General features: G+C 51.5%; 1 protein-coding gene across 5 annotated transcripts; it reads right to left on the bottom strand.

The window, feature by feature from the left end:
• Nucleotides 1-9,064: 9,064 nt before the first annotated feature.
• On the bottom strand, nucleotides 9,065-20,624 carry TREX2 (three prime repair exonuclease 2). 5 transcript variants are annotated; one of them, XM_077329720.1, is made up of 4 exons: nucleotides 20,488-20,623; nucleotides 19,572-19,630; nucleotides 18,018-18,085; nucleotides 9,065-14,938 (listed from the first exon to the last, which is right to left on the bottom strand). In XM_077329720.1, the coding sequence occupies exon 4, from the start codon at nucleotides 14,934-14,936 to the stop codon at nucleotides 14,250-14,252; it is 687 nt and encodes a 228-aa protein (XP_077185835.1). In that variant the 5' UTR covers nucleotides 14,937-14,938; nucleotides 18,018-18,085; nucleotides 19,572-19,630; nucleotides 20,488-20,623; the 3' UTR covers nucleotides 9,065-14,249. The 5 variants fall into 5 exon arrangements, with proteins under 5 accessions (XP_077185835.1, XP_077185836.1, XP_077185837.1 ...); XM_077329721.1 differs by lacking the exon at nucleotides 20,488-20,623 and adding an exon at nucleotides 19,786-19,804; XM_077329722.1 differs by lacking the exon at nucleotides 18,018-18,085 and having other exon boundaries at nucleotides 20,488-20,624.
• Between the last annotated feature and the right edge of the window lie 22 nt (nucleotides 20,625-20,646).

Here is a 20,646-nt window from a genome sequence, read left to right as displayed (position 1 = left end):
CTAGAATTCCAGCTCCTCTCCAGACGACAGAGATCAGCCCCCATCCCCTGGAGAAAATGGCTGCTTTTGATGGGGGGAACTCTGTGGCAATGAATACCACGGAGGTTCAGGGATGCCAGCCTCCAGGGGGGACCTGGAGAAGCATGGTATACTGTGATCTTGTCAGATCTTGAAAGCTAAGCAGGGTTGATATTTGGATGAGAGACCACCAAAGAAGACTCTGTAGAGGAAGAAAATAGCAAAAAAAAAAAAACAAAAACCTTGTCTTCTCATTTGCTTGGGAAGCCCCTGCTGTGCGTTGAAAGCTAAATTGAGCCAGTACTTGGCTAGGAGAATACCAGGGAAGGCTCTGCAGAGGAAGGCAAGGGCAACCCCCCCCCTCTGCTTTTCCCTTGCCTGGAAAGCCCCTTGCTGGGGTCACCATAAGTCTTGGGTGAGGGACCACCAAGGAAGGCTCTGCAGAGGAAGTCAAGAGAAAAAACACCTTCTCCCTTGCCTGGAAAGCCCCTTGCCTGGGTGGCCAGAAGTTGGAAACTAAGCAGAGCAAGAACTTGGAGGGGAGACCACCAAGGAAGGCTCTGCAGAGGAAGGTGATGACAAACCACCTGTGCTTCTCACTTGGGACTTGACAGCAGGCTCAACATGGGTTGGATCCTGCCAACTTTTTTACTGGTAGAAAAGGGGAGATGCCCTTGACCACTGAATAGTTTATACCGGTCCCAGTAGGACCAGCATGGGCCAAAGGTATGTGGAACAGGGGTGGGGGGGGAGGCGAATTGGAAAAGCCTAAGAGGAAAATCCTGAAAGATCCAGGGGATTCAGATCGAGGTGTTTTTAAAAGCCGAGGGTTGCTGGAACAATTGGGAATTTCCCCACCTTACCGCAGCGCTTTGGTGATTTTCGGGACTCTTCCAGCGGAACAACAGTCTGGAGGACAAAGCCCCAGAGAAAGAGTCCAACCTGGATGGCTGATACACAATCAGAATGCTCAGTCATCACCTTCATTGTTTTGCTTCCCGCCCACGAGCAGCCAGCGCTTCCAGGAATGGGGCCCTGACAAGCCGGATTGACTCAGCCGCATGTTCCAGGTGGCCAGAAAGATCTGGGACACTTCCCGAAACCAGCACCTGAAGGTCTGGTTCATTCCCCTTCCTGGAGGTGGAGTCCTTAAGAGCGGCGGCTGCTAATCTGCCAAGCCTGTTTGATTCCCCACTCCTCCACATACAGCCTGCTGGGCGAACTTGGGCCGGTCCTTTCAGAGCTCTCTCAGCCTCACCTGCCTCACAGGGTGTCTGTTGTGGGGAGAGGAAAGGGAAGGTGAATGGAAGCCACTTTGAGACTCTTTCGGGCAGAGAAAAGCGGCATTTAAGAACCAACTCTTCTTCTCCAGTAATCTCAGGGCTCTCTCAGCCTCACCCACCTCACAGGGTGTCTGTTGTGGGGAGAGGAAAGGGAAGGCAATTGTAAGCCCCTTTGAGACTCCTTCGGGTAGAGAAAAGCGGCATCTAAGAGCCAACTCTTCTTCTTCTTCAGTAATCTCAGGGCTCTCTCAGCCTCACCCACCTCACAGGGGGTCTGTTGTGGGGAGAGGAAAGGGAAGGTGACTGTAAGCCGCTTTGAGACTCTTTCGGGTAGAGAAAAGCGGCATATAAGAACCAACTCTTCTTCTTCTTCAGTAATCTCAGGGCTCCCTCAGCCTCACCCACCCCACAGGGTGTCTGTTGTGGGGAGAGGAAGGGAAGGCAAACGTAAGCCACTCTGAGACTCCTTCGGGCAGGGAAAATCAGCATGTAAGAACCAACTCTTCTTCTTCCTTAGGGCTAAATCATCTCATTACTGTAATGTGGTTTCCATTTCCTCTACAATCATCTTCCCATTATTTGTACCGAATCTTACTCGCTCTTCTTTCTATAAGGAAAGCGGCTTACCAGGAGCTGTTTGATGGGACGACAGAGAATGAGGTGGCTGGATGGAGGGGGTCATTTAAATCGGTGCAAACTTAAATGGACTCCGGGGAATGGGAGAGGACAGGAAGGCCTGGAGGATCATTGTCCACAGGGTCACGATGGGTCGGACACGACTTCGCACCTAAGAACAACAACAAGGACACCCCACCCCCACAGAGGAAACCAACATCCAGAAATTAGATCCAGAGATTAACCAGAACTCTCTTGACAACACTTAAGAGCATCATATGCCATCAGCTGATTTATTTTTATTGCTCAATAGATTTCCATGTTATTTGAACATGAAGTTTTGTTTTTATTCTTTCATGAATTAATTGTTGTTTAAGGATCTGTTGTAAAACGCCCTGAGCCAGCCAGGCCGGGAAGGGCGGAGAATAAATCCCATAAATCCCATAAATAAATAAATAAAAATTTTAAATTATCTTTTAGCTAACTGAGCAGAGCTTTTCTTTACATCTTGATGATGGTAACAGAGCAACAATAATAACAGAGCTAAAATTTGGACCTGGTTGTAGTTGTGAATTTTCTACATAGTGCAGGGGGTTGGACTAGATGACCTTGGAGGTCTCTTCCAACACTATGATTCTATGTAAGCAAATCTGAATGCATTCCACAACGTTTAGGTTACCTTATTGTGAAAGGCAAAAAATAGGATGCGTTTCCTGATGGACTGCTTCCAACAAGCAATCAGTATGACAAATCTCATTTCGAATCTCCCTACTATTTAAGCTATGATAATTGCTATGAACTGGGAGGATTCCCTTCCACCCCAAAAAGAGGACATTTTTGTCAGCTTTTTTCTAAAGAACCCAAAAGGGACAGACACCAAAAAAGAGGACATGCACTCTAAAAAGGGGACATCTGGTAACCCTAGCAACAGTTCCTTTCCCATCATTTCAGAAGCAAAAAAGAAAAATACAAGTATGCTGCGATGCATGATGCGTATACAAAGCTTTTATAAAATTTATATCCTGCTTTTTCTCCCTGACTGGAATCCAAATTGACTTTTCACACTGTGCCCCGCACTTCACCGCTTAATCCTCACAACACCAACCCTGGAGGTGAAACCTGAAAAGGGAAGGGTTATTTTTATTGGCTTAAATGCCAAAAATGAATCATGTGCTGGAGAAGCAGTCAGTCAGTCAGTAACCTTTTATTGGCATAAAATGTATAAGACATATAAAAAATAAGGTTTAAAATTTCAACATAATAATAAAATGGGGTTCCATAACCAAACAGATCTTAAAATGATTAAATAAACGATAAAAGATAAAATACAAGGTAGGCAGCATATTATAAAAGCATCTTAGTTAAAACTCTGGCAACTAAAATGGTGACCTCTGGGTCTTTGTCAGAAAGCAGGAATTGCAAGGTCATCGATTTACTTACAGAAGGCTTGTTTCCCAGCAAGGCAACAAAGCTGTCACCCCGACACTGCTCATATAAGGGGCAATCGAACAAAATGTGTGAGACAGAGTCAGGGCAGCCAGAACCACACGGACAGAGTCTCGTATGGTATGGGATACGGTGGAATCTTCCCTCTAAGACCTTTGAGGGGGAAGCATTCATTCGTGCCAGGATAAAAGCTCTTCTCAGGGGTGGGACATCAAGGAGATGCAAATATCTTAACATAGCCCGCGGCGCCGCAGGCACCGCGGACTAAATAAAGCCGTAAGGGCTTTGTGGGAGGAGTTAGGGCGGGCTCTGTCCGGGATGAGGAAGGGTGCCGATTGGCCCCTTCCTCTGGACAGACCATTGGCCCGGCCGATTCCCACCCTGGCCAAGGGAGCAACTGTGAGCCACGCGGAGCGCCTCCCGACGCATCAGGCTGCCGGCAAGAGGGTGGGAATTGGCCAGGCCAATCTTCCTGTTTTATCAAGGAAGAGGAGGATTTGGCCAGATTGATAGCTCGTTGGCAGTGGGAGCGCCATTTCTGGTTATATTGGAAGGTAACACCTAGATACTTAAATGTTTTGACTTGTTCTATTGAAGTGCCTCCAACAGACCAAGTCATTGCTTGCCAGCTCTTAGAGAAAACCAAAACTTTTGTTTTACCATAGTTAATTACTAACTTATTATCTTGGCAATATTGGTATAAGGTGGATAAGTATCGTTGTAAGCCAACCCTTGTATATGAGAGTATTGTGGTATCATCGGCATACAACAACAAAGGAATATGCTGGGAACCAAGTTTTGGGGGATGACCATTAATAGGTTCCAGTTTTTGCGCTAAATCATTAATGAATAAATTCAACAACAAGGGGGCCAGAATACAGCCTTGCTTAACTCCAATGGTCACTGAGATCTTAGAGGTTAAGTCTCCCTTTGAAGAATATCCCTATCTATCTTATCAAAGGCACTTTTAAGGTCTATAAAAGCTGTGTATAGCCTCTTACCATTTTGGGACGTATATTTCTCGGCCAGGCATGAGAGAGTTAAACAATGATCTATAGTAGAGTTACCCTGCAAGAAACCAATCTGTTCAGGACCTATAATTCTTTGAGAGCGAGCCCAATCAGTTAGGCACCGTTCAAGATGGAGAAGCACATAAGAATCCCTAATTCTCCATGTTTCCTGGTGAAGGGGAAAGTGCTGTTGAAACAAATGACAAAGATGATCTAACTCCAATGGTCACAAGAGGAAGAAATTTTGCCTACAAAACGAAGAACATCTTGCATGACATATTTGGGTTGAACATTTAACTTATCCTGAACAGATTAACTTCAAAAAAATTTAACTTGCTACGGCTCGAAGCCCAGGTGAGAGAGAGACAAAGGCTCAACATCAAACTCATGAGAGAGGGGGTGGGGGTCCAGCTGCCATGTGTACCCGACTGAAAGAATTCTCCTAACCCTTTCCCTTCCGGATCCTCCTGCATTTAGAGTCACAACATCCCATAATTTAACTGTCTTTTAAAAGGTCTAACAGAACCCTGGACAGAGGGTCAGACCTTGTGGTTTGAGCTGGCATTTCATTTGCAGGCACATCTGTTAAAAGCATGCACTCTCAGCCCGACCTACCGCTCAGGGTTGTTGTGAGGGTAGCAAAAGAGAGGACAATTATGTCAGTTGCTTTGAGACCCCACTGGGGAGAATAGCAAGGTATAAAGGGGGGGGGGAGATTTGTTTCAGTGTCAGAGGTCACATACATATGTAGCTTTAAAAGGGGGCTAGATTCATAGAGGCAAGGTCTGTTGGTGGATACTGATTTTGGTGCCTAAATAGAATCTCCACAGCAAACCAGGGAATGCCCATGCAGGGAAGAAGAAGAAGAAGAAGAAGAAGAAGAAGAAGAAGAAGAAGAAGAAGAAGAAGAAGAAGAAGAAGAAGAAGAAGAAGAGTTGGTTCTTATATGCCGCTTTTCCCTACCCGAAGGAGTCTCAAAGCAGCTTCCATTTGCCTTCCCTTTCCTCTCCCCACAACAGACACCCTGTGAGGGAGGGGAGGTTGAGAGAGCCCTGATATCACTGCTCGGTCAGAACAGTTTTATCAGTGCCGTGGCAAGCCCAAGGTCACCCAGCTGGTTGCATGTGGGGGAGCGCAGAATCGAACCTGGCATGCCAAATTAGAAGTCCACACTCCTAACCACTACACCAAACTGGTTCTCTACCTCAAGGGAAGGCCTCGGCCTCTCTGCCCTGTGGCTGGCCCTGCAGAGGAACTGGCTGGCCCCTGGGTGAGACGGGAGGCTGGACTGGAGGGACCTTCCTGGCCTGACCCAGCAGGGCTCTTCTGAGGGTCTTCTCAGGGGAAGGCCTCGGCCTCTCTGCCCTGTGGCTGGCCCTGCAGAGGAACTGGCTGGCCCCTGGGTGAGACGGGAGGCTGGACTGGAGGGACCCTCCCTGGCCTGACCCAGCAGGGCTCTTCTGAGGGTCTTCTCAGGGGAAGGCCTCGGCCTCTCTGCCCTGTGGCTGGCCCTGCAGAGGATCTGGGTGGCCCCTGGGTAAGACGGGAGGCTGGACTGGAGGGACCCTCCCTGGCCTGACCCAGCAGGGCTCTTCTGAGGGTCTTCTCAGGGGAAGGCCTCGGCCTCTCTGCCCTGTGGCTGGCCCTGCAGAGGAACTGGCTGGCCCCTGGGTGAGAAAGGAGGCTGGACTGAAGGGACCCTCCCTGGCCTGACCCAGCAGGGCCCTTCTGAGGGTCTTCTCAGGGGAAGGCCTCGGCCTCTCTGCCCTGTGGCTGGCCCTGCAGAGGAACTGGCTGGCCCCTGGGTGAGATGGGAGGCAGGACTGGAGGGACCCTCCCTGGCCTGACCCAGCAGGGCTCTTCTGAGGGTCTTCTCAGGGGAAGGCCTCGGCCTCTCTGCCCTGTGGCTGGCCCTGCAGAGGAACTGGCTGGCCCCTGGGTGAGATGGGAGGCAGGACTGGAGGGACCCTCCGTGGTCTGACCCAGCAGGGCTCTTCTGAGGGTCTTCTCAGGGGAAGGCCTCGGCCTCTCTGCCCTGTGGCTGGCCCTGCAGAGGAACTGGCTGGCCCCTGGGTGAGATGGGAGGCAGGACTGGAGGGACCCTCCCTGGCCTGACCCAGCAGGGCTCTTCTGAGGGTCTTCTCAGGGGAAGGCCCCGGCCTCTCTGCCCTGTGGCTGGCCCTGCAGAGGAACTGGCTGGCCCCTGGGTGAGATGGGAGGCTGGACTGGAGGGACCCTCCCTGGCCTGACCCAGCAGGGCTCTTCCGAGGGTCTTCTCAGGGGAAGGCCTCGGCCTCCCTGCCCTGTGGCTGGCCCTGCAGAGGAACTGGCTGGCCCCTGGGGGAGACGGGAGGCTGGACTGGAGGGACCCTCCCTGGCCTGACCCAGCAGGGCTATTCTGAGGGTCTTCTCAGGGGTAGGCCTCGGCCTCTCTGCCCTGTGTCTGGCCCTGCAGAGGAACTGGCTGGCCCCTGGGGGAGACGGGAGGCTGGACTGGAGGGACCCTCCCTGGCCTGACCCAGCAGGGCTATTCTGAGGGTCTTCTCAGGGGAAGGCCTCGGCCTCCCTGCCCTGTGGCTGGCCCTGCAGAGGAACTGGCTGGCTCCTGGGTGAGATGGGAGGCTGGACTGGAGGGACCCTCCCTGGCCTGACCCAGCAGGGCTCTTCTGAGGGTCTTCTCAGGGGAAGGCCTCGGCCTCTCTGCCCTGTGGCTGGCCCTGCAGAGGAACTGGCTGGCCCCTGGGTGAGACGGGAGGCTGGACTGGAGGGACCCTCCCTGGCCTGACCCAGCAGGGCTCTTCTGAGGGTCTTCTCAGGGGAAGGCCTCGGCCTCTCTGCCCTGTGGCTGGCCCTGCAGAGGAACTGGCTGGCCCCTGGGTGAGACGGGAGGCTGGACTGGAGGGACCCTCCCTGGCCTGACCCAGCAGGGCTCTTCTGAGGGTCTTCTCAGGGGAAGGCCTCGGCCTCCCTGCCCTGTGGCTGGCCCTGCAGAGGAACTGGCTGGCCCCTGGGTGAGATGGGAAGATGGACTGGAGGGACCCTCCCTGGCCTGACCCAGCAGGGCTCTCCTGAGGGTCTTCTCGGGGGAAGGCCTCGGCCTCCCTGCCCTGTGGCTGGCCCTGCAGAGGAACTGGCTGGCCCCTGGGTGAGACGGGAGGCTGGACTGGAGGGACCCTCCCTGGCCTGACCCAGCAGGGCTCTTATGAGGGTCTTCTCAGGGGAAGGCCTCGGCCTCTCTGCCCTGTGGCTGGCCCTGCAGAGGAACTGGCTGGCCCCTGGGTGAGACGGGAGGCTGGACTGGAGGGACCCTCCCTGGCCTGACCCAGCAGGGCTCTCCTGAGGGTCTTCTCAAGGGAAGGCCTCGGCCTCTCTGCCCTGTGGCTGGCCCTGCAGAGGAACTGGCTGGCCCCTGGGTGAGACGGGAGGCTGAACTAGATGGACCCTCCCTGGCCTGACCCAGCAGGGCTCTTCTGAGGTCCTTATCGGTTATGTTGATCGAAATACATCACGGCACACTTCCCCCAGTCGTGATGCAATCACTGCCAAGATGCAGAGGGAACTGTCCGTGGTCTTGCCTTCGGGAAGTGCTTTAGGGGAAGTGAACTCGTTCATTTTCTTAGTAACATTTCCCTCCGATGGTGCTTCCAGTCAACTCCCATGTTTTTGGGTTCGTTTTGCGCAAGACAATGCCCCGTGTGGGGCAACCAGCTGAGTCTGAAGCACCCCTCCCAAAGGACTGGTTTGACCCTGCGATTAATCACCCTTTCCCAAGAACCAGCAATTAGTTAGAACAAGCCACCGAGAACTCTGTAGGTCCTTTGGGCAGAACAAAGACTTAGTCCAGGGGCACCTTTAAGATGAACTCAGTTTTACTCAGGGTATAATAAGTTTTTGCATGCAGGCTCTCATCTGCAGATCCAGTGAAACAAGACATCTTCAACCACTACAGGGCTCTTTCCTCTGCATAACTAGAGTTGCTTCTGGGTACACTAGATAAAAATGTGTTTCTGTGTGTGATAAAAAAAGGAAAAATGCCATATCCCACAAACAGAGGCTGCATAAAAGATACAAAAGCCAAGCAGACACTATCCCTGTAACATCCTGGAAGAAAACTGTTAACCTTCAAGGTGCCCCTGGACTCGAACTCAGGTCCACTGCTTCTGCTTCAGACCAAACAGCGATCCACCCAAATGAATCTTCAGATGTCCCTAAGTGAGATTATTCTCTTAACCCATTCCCTCCCCAATCATTTTGCAGGCAGTGACAATATGCAACAGCTCCTAGAGCAGGTGTGGCCAGACTGCTGGCAGAAGCTCATGGGAATTGTAGTCCATGGACATCCAGAGAGTCACAGTCTGGCCACCCCAGGAAATATCTGCCATGTCAACCATCCAGGGGCTTCAAATGGAGTCCAGGTCTATTTTTTAAAAAGCAAGACCATCTACCTATCCCTCCTTCTGAGAGCCAGCTGGGTGACCATGGGCCTGTCCCAGTTCTCTTTGAGCTCTTCTCACAAAGCAGATCTGTTAGAGCTCTCTCAGCCCCACCTCCGTCACAGGGTGTCGGTTGTGGGGAGAGGAAGGGAAAGGTGTTTGTAAGCCCCTTTGGGTAGTGAAAAGCGAGGTGCAAAAAATCCATTCTTCTCCTCCTCCTCCTCCACCCCAAACAGAAGCACAAATAAGAACAGGTTGGTTTGGTTGAAAATCCACAGTTTATTAATAAATATGTTATTACAGGATCATAGAAGGATGAAGCCTGGTGGCGAGGAAGAAGAACTTGCAAGGAACTTTTTTAAAACTAGGAGACTATTTGGGTTGCCAGCTCCTGACTGGGCAATACCTGCAGATTTAGCGATGGAGCCTGAGGGAAGCATTTGGGGGAAGGGAGGGATCTTGGGGGAGGACAATGCCAAACAGTCCCCCCTCCAAAGCACCCACTTCCTCCAGGGGGAGTGCACATGGTTATTGGGAGATCAATTGTGAGAGTGGAAGATCTCTAGGTGCCACCTGGAGGTTGGCAATCCAAGAAATTGTGCCTTCTAAGTATAGGTGGAGCAGTCAAAAAATGTCACCCAGGAGTCATAGAATCATAGAATCCTAGAGTTGGAAGGGATCTCCTGGGTCATCTAGTCCAACCCCCTGTATTATGAAGGACACTCATAACCCTCTCACTCATCCACTGTCACCTGCCACCCCCTTGAGTCTTCACAGAATCAGCCTCTCTGTCAGATGGCTCTCCAGCCTCTGCTTAAAAATCTCCAAAGATGGAGAACCCGCCACCTCCCGAGGAAGCCTGTTCCACTGAAAAACCGCACTAGCTGTCAGGAACTTGTTCCGGATGTTTAGACAGAATTTCTTTTGAATTTATTTCATCCCATTGGTTCTGGTCCGTCCCTCCGGGGCAAGAGAGAACAACCCTCTATATGGCACCCTTTTAAATACTTGAAGACGGCTGTCAGATCCCCTCAGTCATCTCCTCTCCAGGCTAAACAGACCGAGCTCCCCCAAGCTTTCCTCCTACGTCTTGGTCTCCAAACCCCTCACCATCTTTGCTGCCCTCCTCTGGACACATTCCAGTTTGCCTACATCCCTCTTCAACTGGGGTGCCCAAAACTGAACACAGGACTCCAAGTGAGGCTGAACCAGAGCAGAGTAAAGCGGTACCATCACCTCCCGTGATCTGGACACGATACTCCGTTTGGCACAGCCCAAAATCCCATTTGCCACTTTAGCCACTGTCTCTCTTTGGCCTTGTTTTCCAGGCTGGAGACAAGTAAGGTCAAACCCATTTGGATCTCTCGCTCCACGTGGCTTCAGGGGATTGAACCCTGCCAGATGTGCTTGGAGACCCCCACGTGGTTGCTAGGGGCAGCTCAAAGGACAAAATATTCTGAGGGGTTTTTCTCAAAGGCTTTAGGCCAAAGACTAACGCTGCCTCATGGCCTTACGTGATTCAGACTTGGCTGAAAACTGGGTGGGGGAGAGGAAGCTTAATTCAGGATTCAGTGCTTGTATCAGGGGCTGGCAAGTCACAGCTGACCTAGGGCGACCACAGCAAGGGCCTTTCCAGGCCAGCAAGAAGCAGAGGGGGTTGGCCGCTCCCTGCCTCTGAAGAGCCTTCCTTGGGGGTGCCTCATCCCAGGACAGGCCCTGCTGAGCTTCCAACTTATAGACTCCAGCAAGGGCTTTCAAGGCGAACGAGAAGCAGAAGGGATTTGTCATCTGCTTCCCCAGGAATTCCAGCTCCTCTCCAGAGCTGCAGAGATCAGGAAATACCTGGCGATGAAGGGGGGGGGGAGCCTGAGGAGGGTGGGAAAGAGACTCCATTTGGGTCTAAGGCCATAGAATCCCCCTTCCAGAGTAGCCTTTTTCTCCTGGGGAACTGATCTCTGCTTCCTGGAGATCCACCCTACTCTCAGCCATTAGTAGCAGCACGAAAATCCCACCAAGGACATGCAATAATACCTTAACGGCAGCTAGCAAAAGCAACATAATTTGCTTATGGAGCTGGCCGAGGAAGTCGATCCAAATCTATTTGCCAGCGCTAGAAATTCGGAGGCAGTCTACCCCAGCCGCTGAATACCAATATAAAAGTTCCCCTGCGGTATTTGGGCAACAACCTTGAGAGAGACTGAGGCTGAAGGTGCCATGCCCAGCAGATTCACTCCCTTCTGAGCCCCCCTGAGCCTAACCTACCTCACAGGGTGGTTGTGCGCATGAAAACAGAGGCAAGAAGAACAGAGCGAGCCGCTTGGGGAAAAAGGCAAGGTATAAATGAAGCAAGCAAGCAAATCAGTTTACTCAGAAGGGTGCAACTCTTCTTGGAAGGCATTGCAATTAACCAACCAGAGAAGTTCTCAGTTCAAATCCCACAGCAACCACAAAATCATGAGGCGGGCGAGGCCCTCACCTGTCTCCCAGCAACACCCCACGCCCAGCACAAGCACAACAACGACCGGATTGCGCCGATCCACCCTCGCAGGGCTGTCGAAGGCGCTGACAAAGATAAATGTGGTATAAATCCTTTAGCATTACTGTCAACATTGAGAATCCATTACGGCAATTCATGGGCCGTTTGATCTGTGCTGAATGCTGAATTAATCATCATGCATAAACAGTTGGTTTTTAATACGAGCGTGACGTACGGTGAATTATTCATGGCAAGAAATTTAAATTGTGATTTAATTTCAGACAAGCCAGCAGAAAGAGGGACAACCTAGTGCTTCAGGAATCCAAGAAAAACAAGATATCTCACTCACATGAGCAAAATATTTTATCAGTTTTTACTAATTCTAACTCCATGGGGATTTTTTTTAACTCTAAGAAAAATCTGCCTTCTGCCACCTCTACAAAAAAATTGGGATTAAGCGTTATGATGCTTTAGGATGCTTTGGGCTGATCCTGCGTTTCTTTAGGATGCTTTGGGCTCATCCAGCGTTCAGCAGGGGGTTGGACTAGATGGCCTGTATGGCCCCTTCCAACTCTAGGATTCTATGAATAATTTTATTTTGGAGACGGATATTCTCCTGTCGAGGGTAAGGGTAGTAAGTTAACTGCACTCTTGGAAAGGCTGTGATTTAAATCAGTTGCATCGGTATCTCAGAAAATCGCTCAAACCTAAAGAATTTATACCCTCTGAAAATTTTGTAAAAAATAATGCCTTGGGTACATTCTTGTACCAACCATCTCTGAATCCCGTCTGAACAAGTCTCAAGGACTAAACATTATATTTTGCTTCTGAAAGGGCAAATGGACTACACTGCGGTCCCCAACATGGCGCCCGTGAGCACCTTGTCACGAATTGACACTTTTACTGGTGCTTGTCAAGTGTTCTTGAGGGGGGGGGGGGCTTTGCCCTGCAAGGCTTCTGATTGGCCAACGGATATTGGAGTGACAGGGCCCAAGGATCTTCACTAACTGAAGGTCATCTATGGCAGCCATTTTGAGGCCTATAGCAGCCATCTTGTGGTTGGGCTCACCATGTGGTGCCAGGGAGCTAAGCTGGGCTAACCCTGGGAGACCCCCAAGGATTTGGGTGGCAGTTCCTCCAAGGAACACTAAGGGTCTTGACGGAAGCAAACTACTTCCGAGTGACTCTTGCCTGGCTGCCCGACAATGCGACAGATCTGCTTTCTGCCCGAAACCTCCCACACGATAAATAAACAAATTCCAAAGATGTCTGAAGCCAACAGATAAACTTGGGCCTCGTCACCTTGTGGGATTTTGCATTCTGCAATTCACAACTGGACCGTCTTGTCCACGCACCAGAAAATCCAGTTGCTAACGATTGTGACGCACGACAGCCGGTAACATCGGGGTGCTCCTTGCGAGCAAGGAGGTTAAAAGGAGAAGGAGCTGCGTGGCCTCCTCGCTATTCACTAGCAATTTATGCAGAGTTATTCCAGTCTAAATCCTCTGGTTTTGACGGGATTAGGCTGGAATGACTGTGTAGTCAGAGGATTTCATGCCGCAGAACTGGAGTCCCCTGCCAACTGTCTTTAGAAAGTGGGTGGGGTCGGGAGGATCTCCTGCCCAGCTTGGCTACTGGAGTTTCAATGAGCTGGCCAGATTTTGAAAACCGTCCTCCTGGCAGCAGCTGCCCTCCGAGCACAAATCTCTTTGCTGTGACTGAAGCGAAGCCATGGCGGCCATTTTGTTTTCTCTCCTGCGGCGGCCATTTTGTGGCTGCACCCACCATGCTGGGGTCGGAATCCAAAGGTGCCCACCAGCTCGAGAACAAAAGCCAAATCTCACCCTCTAACGACCCACACTGAGGCTGCCCAGTGGAAACGGCCTGGTGGTGGTGGGATTTCGGGGGGGGGGCATGATCACGAGCTCCCCAAAAAGAAGAAGAAGAGTTGGTTCTTATATGCTGCTTTTCTCTGCCCGAAGGAGTCTCAAAGCGGCTTCCAGTCGCCTTCCCTTTCCTCTCCCCACAACAGACACCCTGTGAGGTGGGTGAGGCTGAGGGAGCCCTGAGATTACAGAAGGAGAAGCAGAAGGAGAAGGAGAAGCAGAAGAAGAAGAAGAAGAAGAAGAAGAAGAAGAAGAAGAAGAAGAAGAAGAAGAGAGGGGAAAAGAGGAGGAGGAGGAGGAGGAGGAGGAGGAGGAGGAGGAGGAGGAGAAGAAGCAGAAGCAGAAGAAGAAGAAGAAGAAGAAGAGTTGGTTCTTATATTCCTGCTCGGTCAGAACAGTTTTCTCAGTGCCGCGTCTAGCCCAAGGTCACCCAGCTGGCTGCATGTGGGGGAGCGCAGAATCGAACCCGGTGTGCCAGATTAGAAGTCCGCACTCCTAACCACTACACCAAACCGGCTCTCTACACTACACCGGCACGCTGATATCACACAGAAATGACGCCAGCACATCGATGACATTCTGGCTTTGGGGCAAATATGGTAGAGTTTTGCCCCCAAACCCAGGGTGGGTGCTGTGCCTCGCACCCCCTCCCCCCAAAAACTCACTGAGCCAGTGTTTGTGGGCTCTCCTCATACATTATCCAACAACATTGTGTGCATTTGCTCCCCTCCTCACCACAAAGTTTTTTTGGGGTAGCTGGCAAGTTGTCAGATGGTGGGAGGTGTGGGAGGATCAGGCATCCAAGAGTTGACAAATGCTAGCTCCACAAATTTTGGGGGAGAACAACAACAGCAGCATCGGTGACAAAGCCACAAACACCGCTCTGCAAGTTTTGAGTGGGAGGCTTGGGGGGCATTTCCTCACATTATTAAACCTAAAGTGGGCAGGGGGGTGCCAAAGAGGGGGTTCCCCTGTGCCCAGGGCGGGTCCGGCATCCCTCGCTGGCTGAATAGTTACGTCTCCACCAGGCTGGCAAACATCAGGGGAAATCACAACACCAAGCAATTGGGTGTCTCTGAATTTCAAACTGCGCAGTGGTCAACTGGACTGGGAGGGTACATCGGCTTGACGTCCCCCCAGCTCCGGGCGCCGACCGCCGCCCATTCCATCAGCTCTGGGGCTTTGGCGAGGAACACCAAGAGGAGAGTAAGGACGTCCCCTTCGGCAGAGTGCGCCCTGACCGGATCCTGCCCGTAGAAGCGCCGGAAGACCTCTCCCAGCTGGTAGCTCTGGTTGGCCACCTGGTCCAGATCCCGCAGGGCCGGCAGCGTGTCCAGGCACCCGGTGTCCGGCGGAAGGTCGGCCTCCGCCCGCAAGAGCTCGGTCCGCAGCAGGGGAAAGTCGAAGCGCAGGCCGTTGTGAGCCACCAGGCAGATGGGGCTGGCTTGCCGGTCCAGGAACGCCCTCAAGGCGTCCACGGCGGCCCGGTTGAAATCCAGCTTGCCGTTCTCCTCCAGCGTCCGGTTGCTCAGCCCGGTGATCTCCTCCGCTTTGGGGGTGAACGGCTTCTGGGGGTCGATGCAGAGGGTGAGCTTGTCCAAGATGCGAGGGGGCTGCGGGAGCTGCGGGAGCTGCGGGGCGGGGCACTGCAAGGAGCGGCGGTTCACGGCGAAGAGGCTGAGCTCGGCCATGCAGGGCTGGTCGCGGGGCAAGCCGGTGGTCTCCAGGTCGAGGAAGACGAAGGTCTGGAAGTCCTGAGGGGCCGTCATGGCTGACACGGGGCGAGAAAGAAGCCGTTAGAACACGTGGATCATTTATCATAGAATCCTAGAGTTGGAAGGGGCCATACAGGTCATCTAGTCGAACCCCCTGCTCAACGCAGGATCAGCCCAAAGCATCCTAAAGCATCCAAGAAAAGTGTGTATCCAGCCTTTGCTTGAAGACTGCCAGTGAGGGGGAGCTCACCACCTCCTTAGGCAGCCTATTCCACTGCTGAACTGCTCTGACTGTGAAAATATTTTCCTGATATCTAGCCTATATCGTTGTACTTGAAGTTTAAACCCATTACTGCGTGTCCTCTCCTCTGCAGCCAGCAAAAACAGCATCCTGCCCTCCTCCAAGTGACAACCTTTCAAATACTTAAAGAGGGCTATCATGTCCCCTCTCAACCTCCTTTTCTCCAGGCTGAACATTCCCAAGTCCCTCAACCTATCTTCATAGGGCTTGGTCCCTTGGCCCCAGAACATCCTCGTCGCTCTCCTCTGTACCCTTTCAATTTTATCTACGTCCTTCTTGAAGTGAGGCCTCCAGAACTGCACACAGTACTCCAGGTGTGGTCTGACCAGTGCCGTATACAATGGGACTATCAGATCTTGTGATTTTGATGTGATGCCTCTGTTGATACAGCCCAAAATGGCATTTGCCTTTTTCCCAGAGCCCACCAGGTGAATTTAAAAGGGGGCTAGGCAGAGCGTTTGCCCAGCAGGCCTTCTGATTGGCTGTGCATCCTGTCAGTCCAAACTTCCGTCTGCAAAGTTAAAGCATTACAGCAAGTGATGAGAGCCAGCCTGATGGGTTAAGGCGGGCAGACTCTAATCTGGAGAACTGGATTCGATTCCCCTCTCCTCCTCCTCCACTTGTAGTCACTCTTCTCTCAGAGCTCTCTCAACCCCACCTCCCTCACACTGTGTCTGCTGTGGGGAGAAAAAGGGGACGCGATTGTAAGCCCCTTTGAGATTCATGCCGGGTGACCTTGGGCCAGTCACAGTCCTCTCAGAGCTCTCTCAACACCACCTCCCTCACAGGGTTGTTGTGCGGAGAGGGAAAGGTGTTTGTAAGCTTCATTTGAGACTCCTTGGGTAGTGGAAAGCAGGGTACCAAAAAAAAAAAAAACAGCTCTTCTTCTGAAGAGCCAGAGAAACGGTTACAGACGGGCTTGCTCCCCACCATTTTGTGTCTGGTGGAACTTCATAAGGTGGCCACTTTGGGGTTGCCTGTCTCAGAATCTCAGTGGTCCAAAAAGGTCTAGGGCAGGGGTAGTCAAACTGCGGCCCTCCAGATGTCCATGGACTACAATTCCCAGGAGCCCCTGCCAGCGAATGCTGGCAGGGGCTCCTGGGAATTGTAGTCCATGGACATCTGGAGGGCCACAGTTTGACTACCCCTGGTCTAGGGCCTTCAGTCAAGAGAAGCATCAGGTGTACAGGAGTGTCTCGTGGGGACAAGCACAGATTTATCCGCTGTGGGCACTGTCAGAAGATCGTCTGCCGAAGAGGCAAGCCACACGGCACGGGATGGGTTGCCTCTTCAGCGGCAGGGATCATCCTGGAGTCTGTTCCGAAAGAGTCCGTCCTTCGCTTTTGTAGCTCCTCGTTGGGATACCTGGTAGGCGGGAATCCTTGGGATGCTGCCGCTTTTGTAGGCCAGGGGGAGGTCTCAGGAGGCCTTAATGCGGCCACTCCTAAGGCCAACAAACATCTCCCAGGGGAGCAAAAAGGAAGAGGAAGGGCAGGTGTGCTTTCTGTGCTGCCTGAACAAGAGGGTGAAGCTCAGGAATCCTGAATCATCAAATGACTGCTCCACCCACCCTCATCCCCACCGGCAGGGCCTGGGCCGAGTGGGACTCCAGCCCTGTTTGCTTGTGACAGGCTGGGCCGCCTCCTCTTAAATGCAAGGGGCTGCATTTGGCATCCAAAGCAAAACGCTTGTCTTTGTTTTTAATGACCCATCAGAAACCGGGAGCTGAAAAAAGGGTGCCTAACCTGAACCAGTAAAGCTGGTCACTCGCTCTCAGCCTGACCTACCTGGCAGGGTTGTTGGTGAGGATTCATTCATTTTATTTTTTTATTTATACACCGCCCCTCCCCACGTGCCAGCTCGGGGCGGTTTCCAACACTTTATCTCCACAAAACACACACAATAAAAATACAATTTATCGATAATTGAATGTAATGTTAAAACCATTAAAAGGATAAAAGGGAAGTGAAGGGAATGACGGCATCTAGCCCTAACCACAGATTCTGATTCTGGTAGAGAAACAATCTTTACTATTTGTGAAACAGCATTTGGGAAGTGATTTCTGTAGAGAGCAGCTATTTGATTTAATTTAAATTAAATTAAATGCCTATGTCCGGTTTCAGCTGTCCAAACACACCTGGGAGGGAGTGGCTCTTCCCACAGGTACAGAATCCCTCTCAGGATCCAAGTCAACAATCCCATTTATTTATTTTTTAAACATTTATTTTAAGAGCCTCTTGTGGCGCAGAGTGGTAAGGCAGCAGACATGTTGTCTGAAGCTCTGCCCGTGAGGTTGGGAGTTCGATCCCAGCAGCCAGCTCAAGGTTGACTCAGCCTTCCATCCTTCGGAGGTGGGTAAAATGAGGACCCAGCTTGCTGGGGGGTAAACGGTCATGACAGGGGAAGGCACTGGCAAACCACCCCGTATTGAGTCTGCCATGAAAACGCTGGAGGGCGTCACCCCAAGGGCCAGACATGACCCGGTGCTTGCACAGGGGATACCTTTACCTTTAAACATTTATTAACTGCCTTCCTACTTAGTAGAACTCCACGCAGCTGACAATGAAGATTCAAAGTTTGCTTTTTAAAAAAAGGACACCCCAATATAAAATCTCTACTTAGGAGTGCCAATGAACAAAAATCTAAATTAAGTCTTAAATAAAACCCCTAGGGTCAAAGGGCCTCAGAGGCGGAGCACCTGCCTGGCATGCGGAAAGTCCCGGGTTCAATTCCCCGGCCCTTCCAGTTAAAATGAAACAGGTAGTGGGCAACTTGAAAGACCTACGTCTGAGACCGTGGAGAGCGGCTGCCAGTCTGAGTAAGGCAATACCAACCTTGACGGACCAATAGGTTGAGTCGGCAGAAGGCAGCTGCGTTGTGTGTTCTCTGAGTCCAGTGGCACCTGAGAGAACGCCAGAGAAATGAACAAAAAACGACCTGGTTTTGCGTGCCTTGAAACGTGAGGCCTTGGTGTGTCCTGAACTCTGCCCAAATTCTGCAAATGTCTCAAACGCTGCCTACGTCCCTTAGGAGAGGTTGTGTTAAGAAGGTACGTGCCTTCTTCGGTGGGATTAGTGGTGAACTCAATAGGAGGAGCAATTGCCCAGGGATGGCTCTTCTGAGAACAGCCACAGAGATACGGTAGAGAAATTGGAAGACGAAGAGAAACCACAAACAGTAAACTGGCATAAATAACTGTTATCTATAGGATAGGTGGCTGAAATGTGCATAAAGGAAATGGGATTGGTAAATGTGGCACATGATAATGGAAACACAGGAAATAAATAAATAGTGAATAAGTCACAGGGTAGCTGGGGGGTGAATAATTATTGCACCCCAATTCAATAGGGATTCTATTGAGCATGACGATAATTCAGGGTGTGGGTAAGAAGAAGAGCTCTTTTTCTTATACCCTGCTTTATTTATTTGTTTGTTTGTTTATTTCCTGCCACCCCCAAGACCAGCTCCTGGCAGGTTACAGGCGTCGAATAAAAACCCCAATAAAACCCAATTAAAATGGACAACAAAATCACCCTTTCTACCGCTACATTGTGAATGCACATGTCTTTTCCGGATGTGTTGCAGGTTGTTCTCAAGAGTCTAGCAGTTTTTTTTAGGGGGGGATCCATTTTTGTGGATTCCCCGAAAAGCGCTACAATGAAGCGATTTTTGCGGGAGTGTTGCTGATTGTGTAAGACGTCGTGAATAACGAGAAATATATAGCATTACACAATGGCAACACTTCGGCTACATTAACGCTGTGCGGAATGGACTTGCGTTTATTCACAAGTTCAGGACCATAGCCGAATGGTGACATTGGATTCTGTTGTGTTCTACCCTTATTAGTCTCTATAGCAGAGGTGGCCGAGCTGGGGGGCTCCACAGGTTCAGGGACTAAAATTATAGTCCACGGATCTCTGGAGAGTCACAGCTTGGCCACCACTGCTCTAGGGTGCTACCAGTTCTCCGATGGGAGACCAAGACAGCGTCATGTATTGAAAACAAAAGTTTATTTCAAACTTTTGTTCTCCCCCTTTCTCCCCTCCCCACAGCGACACGCTCATCCGATCCATAAATTTGCCCTCCGTATCACCAGCACCGAATGAGAATAAGGGCACTGGCCAACCTTGCAGGGTTGTAAGGAACAGGGAAAAGGGCACCCTTGCTTGGGCGACAAAACACCCAGAGCTGTACTTGCCATGGAGATGCTCTTCTTGTTCCCTGACATTGTGGTCCGGCAAAAAGAGTGACAATAATAAAAGCCCCCTGAACTTTGAACGAGCACGCATGTCGGAAGCTTTCTCTGAGACCCCGGATTCCCGTTTCCCCAGCTCCCCAAAGCGGATCCTGGTCTCATCCCTCCAGATTTCGCTCAATGATCTACTCACCGGGATAATCCCTTGCAGGAGCGGCGATTCTCTGGGCGCGTCTAACTTCTCCCAGCGCTCTGCGGAGAAACCAGAGAGTCATGTTCAGGCAAGTTCTATAAGGCAATCCCTTGTGGGAGGGGGGGAGAGAGAGGGAGGGAGTGGGCGGGGAAAACTAATTGCTCCAGGAGGATGATGGGAGATGTAGTCTCCGAAGGAGTCAGTCGCAACTGACCCGAGGCAAGGTTGTCAAGGCCAGAGATCAGGGGTAGTCGAACTGCGGCCCTCCAGATGTCCATGGACTACAATTCCCATGAGCCCCTGCCCTCCAGATGCCCATGGACTACAATTCCCATGAGCCCCTGCCAGCATATGCTGGCACAGGCTCATGGGAATTGTAGTCCATGGACATCTGGAGGGCCGCAGTTTGACTACCCCTGGGTGAGATGCTCAGAAGGTGATCTGCCATTGCCTGTCTCTTCGTAGCAACCCTGGACTTCCCTGAGAGGGGTTAGTATAGCATAGTATGGTTGCTGAAAGCTGGACCATAAGGAAGGCCGAGCGTCAAAGAATTGAGGCTTTTGAACTCTGGTGCTGGAGAAGACTCTTGCGAGTCCCTTGGACTGCAAGGCGAACAGACCGGTCAGTCCTGGAGGAGATCAGCCCTGACTGCTCCTTAGAAGGCCAGATCCTGAAGATGAAACTCAAATGTTTTGGCCACCTCATGACAAGGAAGGAAGGACTCCCTGGAGAAGAGCCTGATGCTGGGAGCGATTGAGGGCAAAAGAAGAAGGGGACGACAGAGAATGAGGTGGCTGGATGGAGTCACTGAAGCAGTCGGTGCAAACTTAAATGGACTCCGGGGAATGGTGGAGGACAGGAAGGCCTGGAGGATCATTGTCCATGGGGTCGCGATGGGTTGGACACGACTTCGCACCTTACAACGTTGCTGAAAAGGAGGCTCCATGTCCAGAGACAGTGGCCCTCTAATTGCTCGTTGCTGGGGGGTAAAGTCTGCAGTAGGGGGAGAGCTCTGTTCTTCTTGCTGGCTTCCTGGAAGCATCGGGGTGAACACCTGGCATTAGGATGTTGAAAA

This window comes from Paroedura picta, chromosome 3, assembly GCF_049243985.1.
Source record: "Paroedura picta isolate Pp20150507F chromosome 3, Ppicta_v3.0, whole genome shotgun sequence".
In the NCBI taxonomy this organism is placed as follows: domain Eukaryota; kingdom Metazoa; phylum Chordata; class Lepidosauria; order Squamata; family Gekkonidae; genus Paroedura; species Paroedura picta.
The sequence above is the reverse complement of the archived record's forward strand: the minus strand, read 5'-3'. Positions and strand labels throughout refer to the sequence as shown.

Bases quoted from the DNA above. Each gene is read 5' to 3' on its own strand.
- TREX2 (XM_077329718.1), bottom strand. From the start codon at position 19,653: ATGACTCTCTGGTTTCTCCGCAGAGCGCTGGGAGAAGTTAGACGCGCC. The intron at 14,939-19,571 runs GTGAGTAGATCA...GCCCCGTGTCAG, and splicing joins TCCTGCAAGGGATTATCCCG to CCATGACGGCCCCTCAGGAC.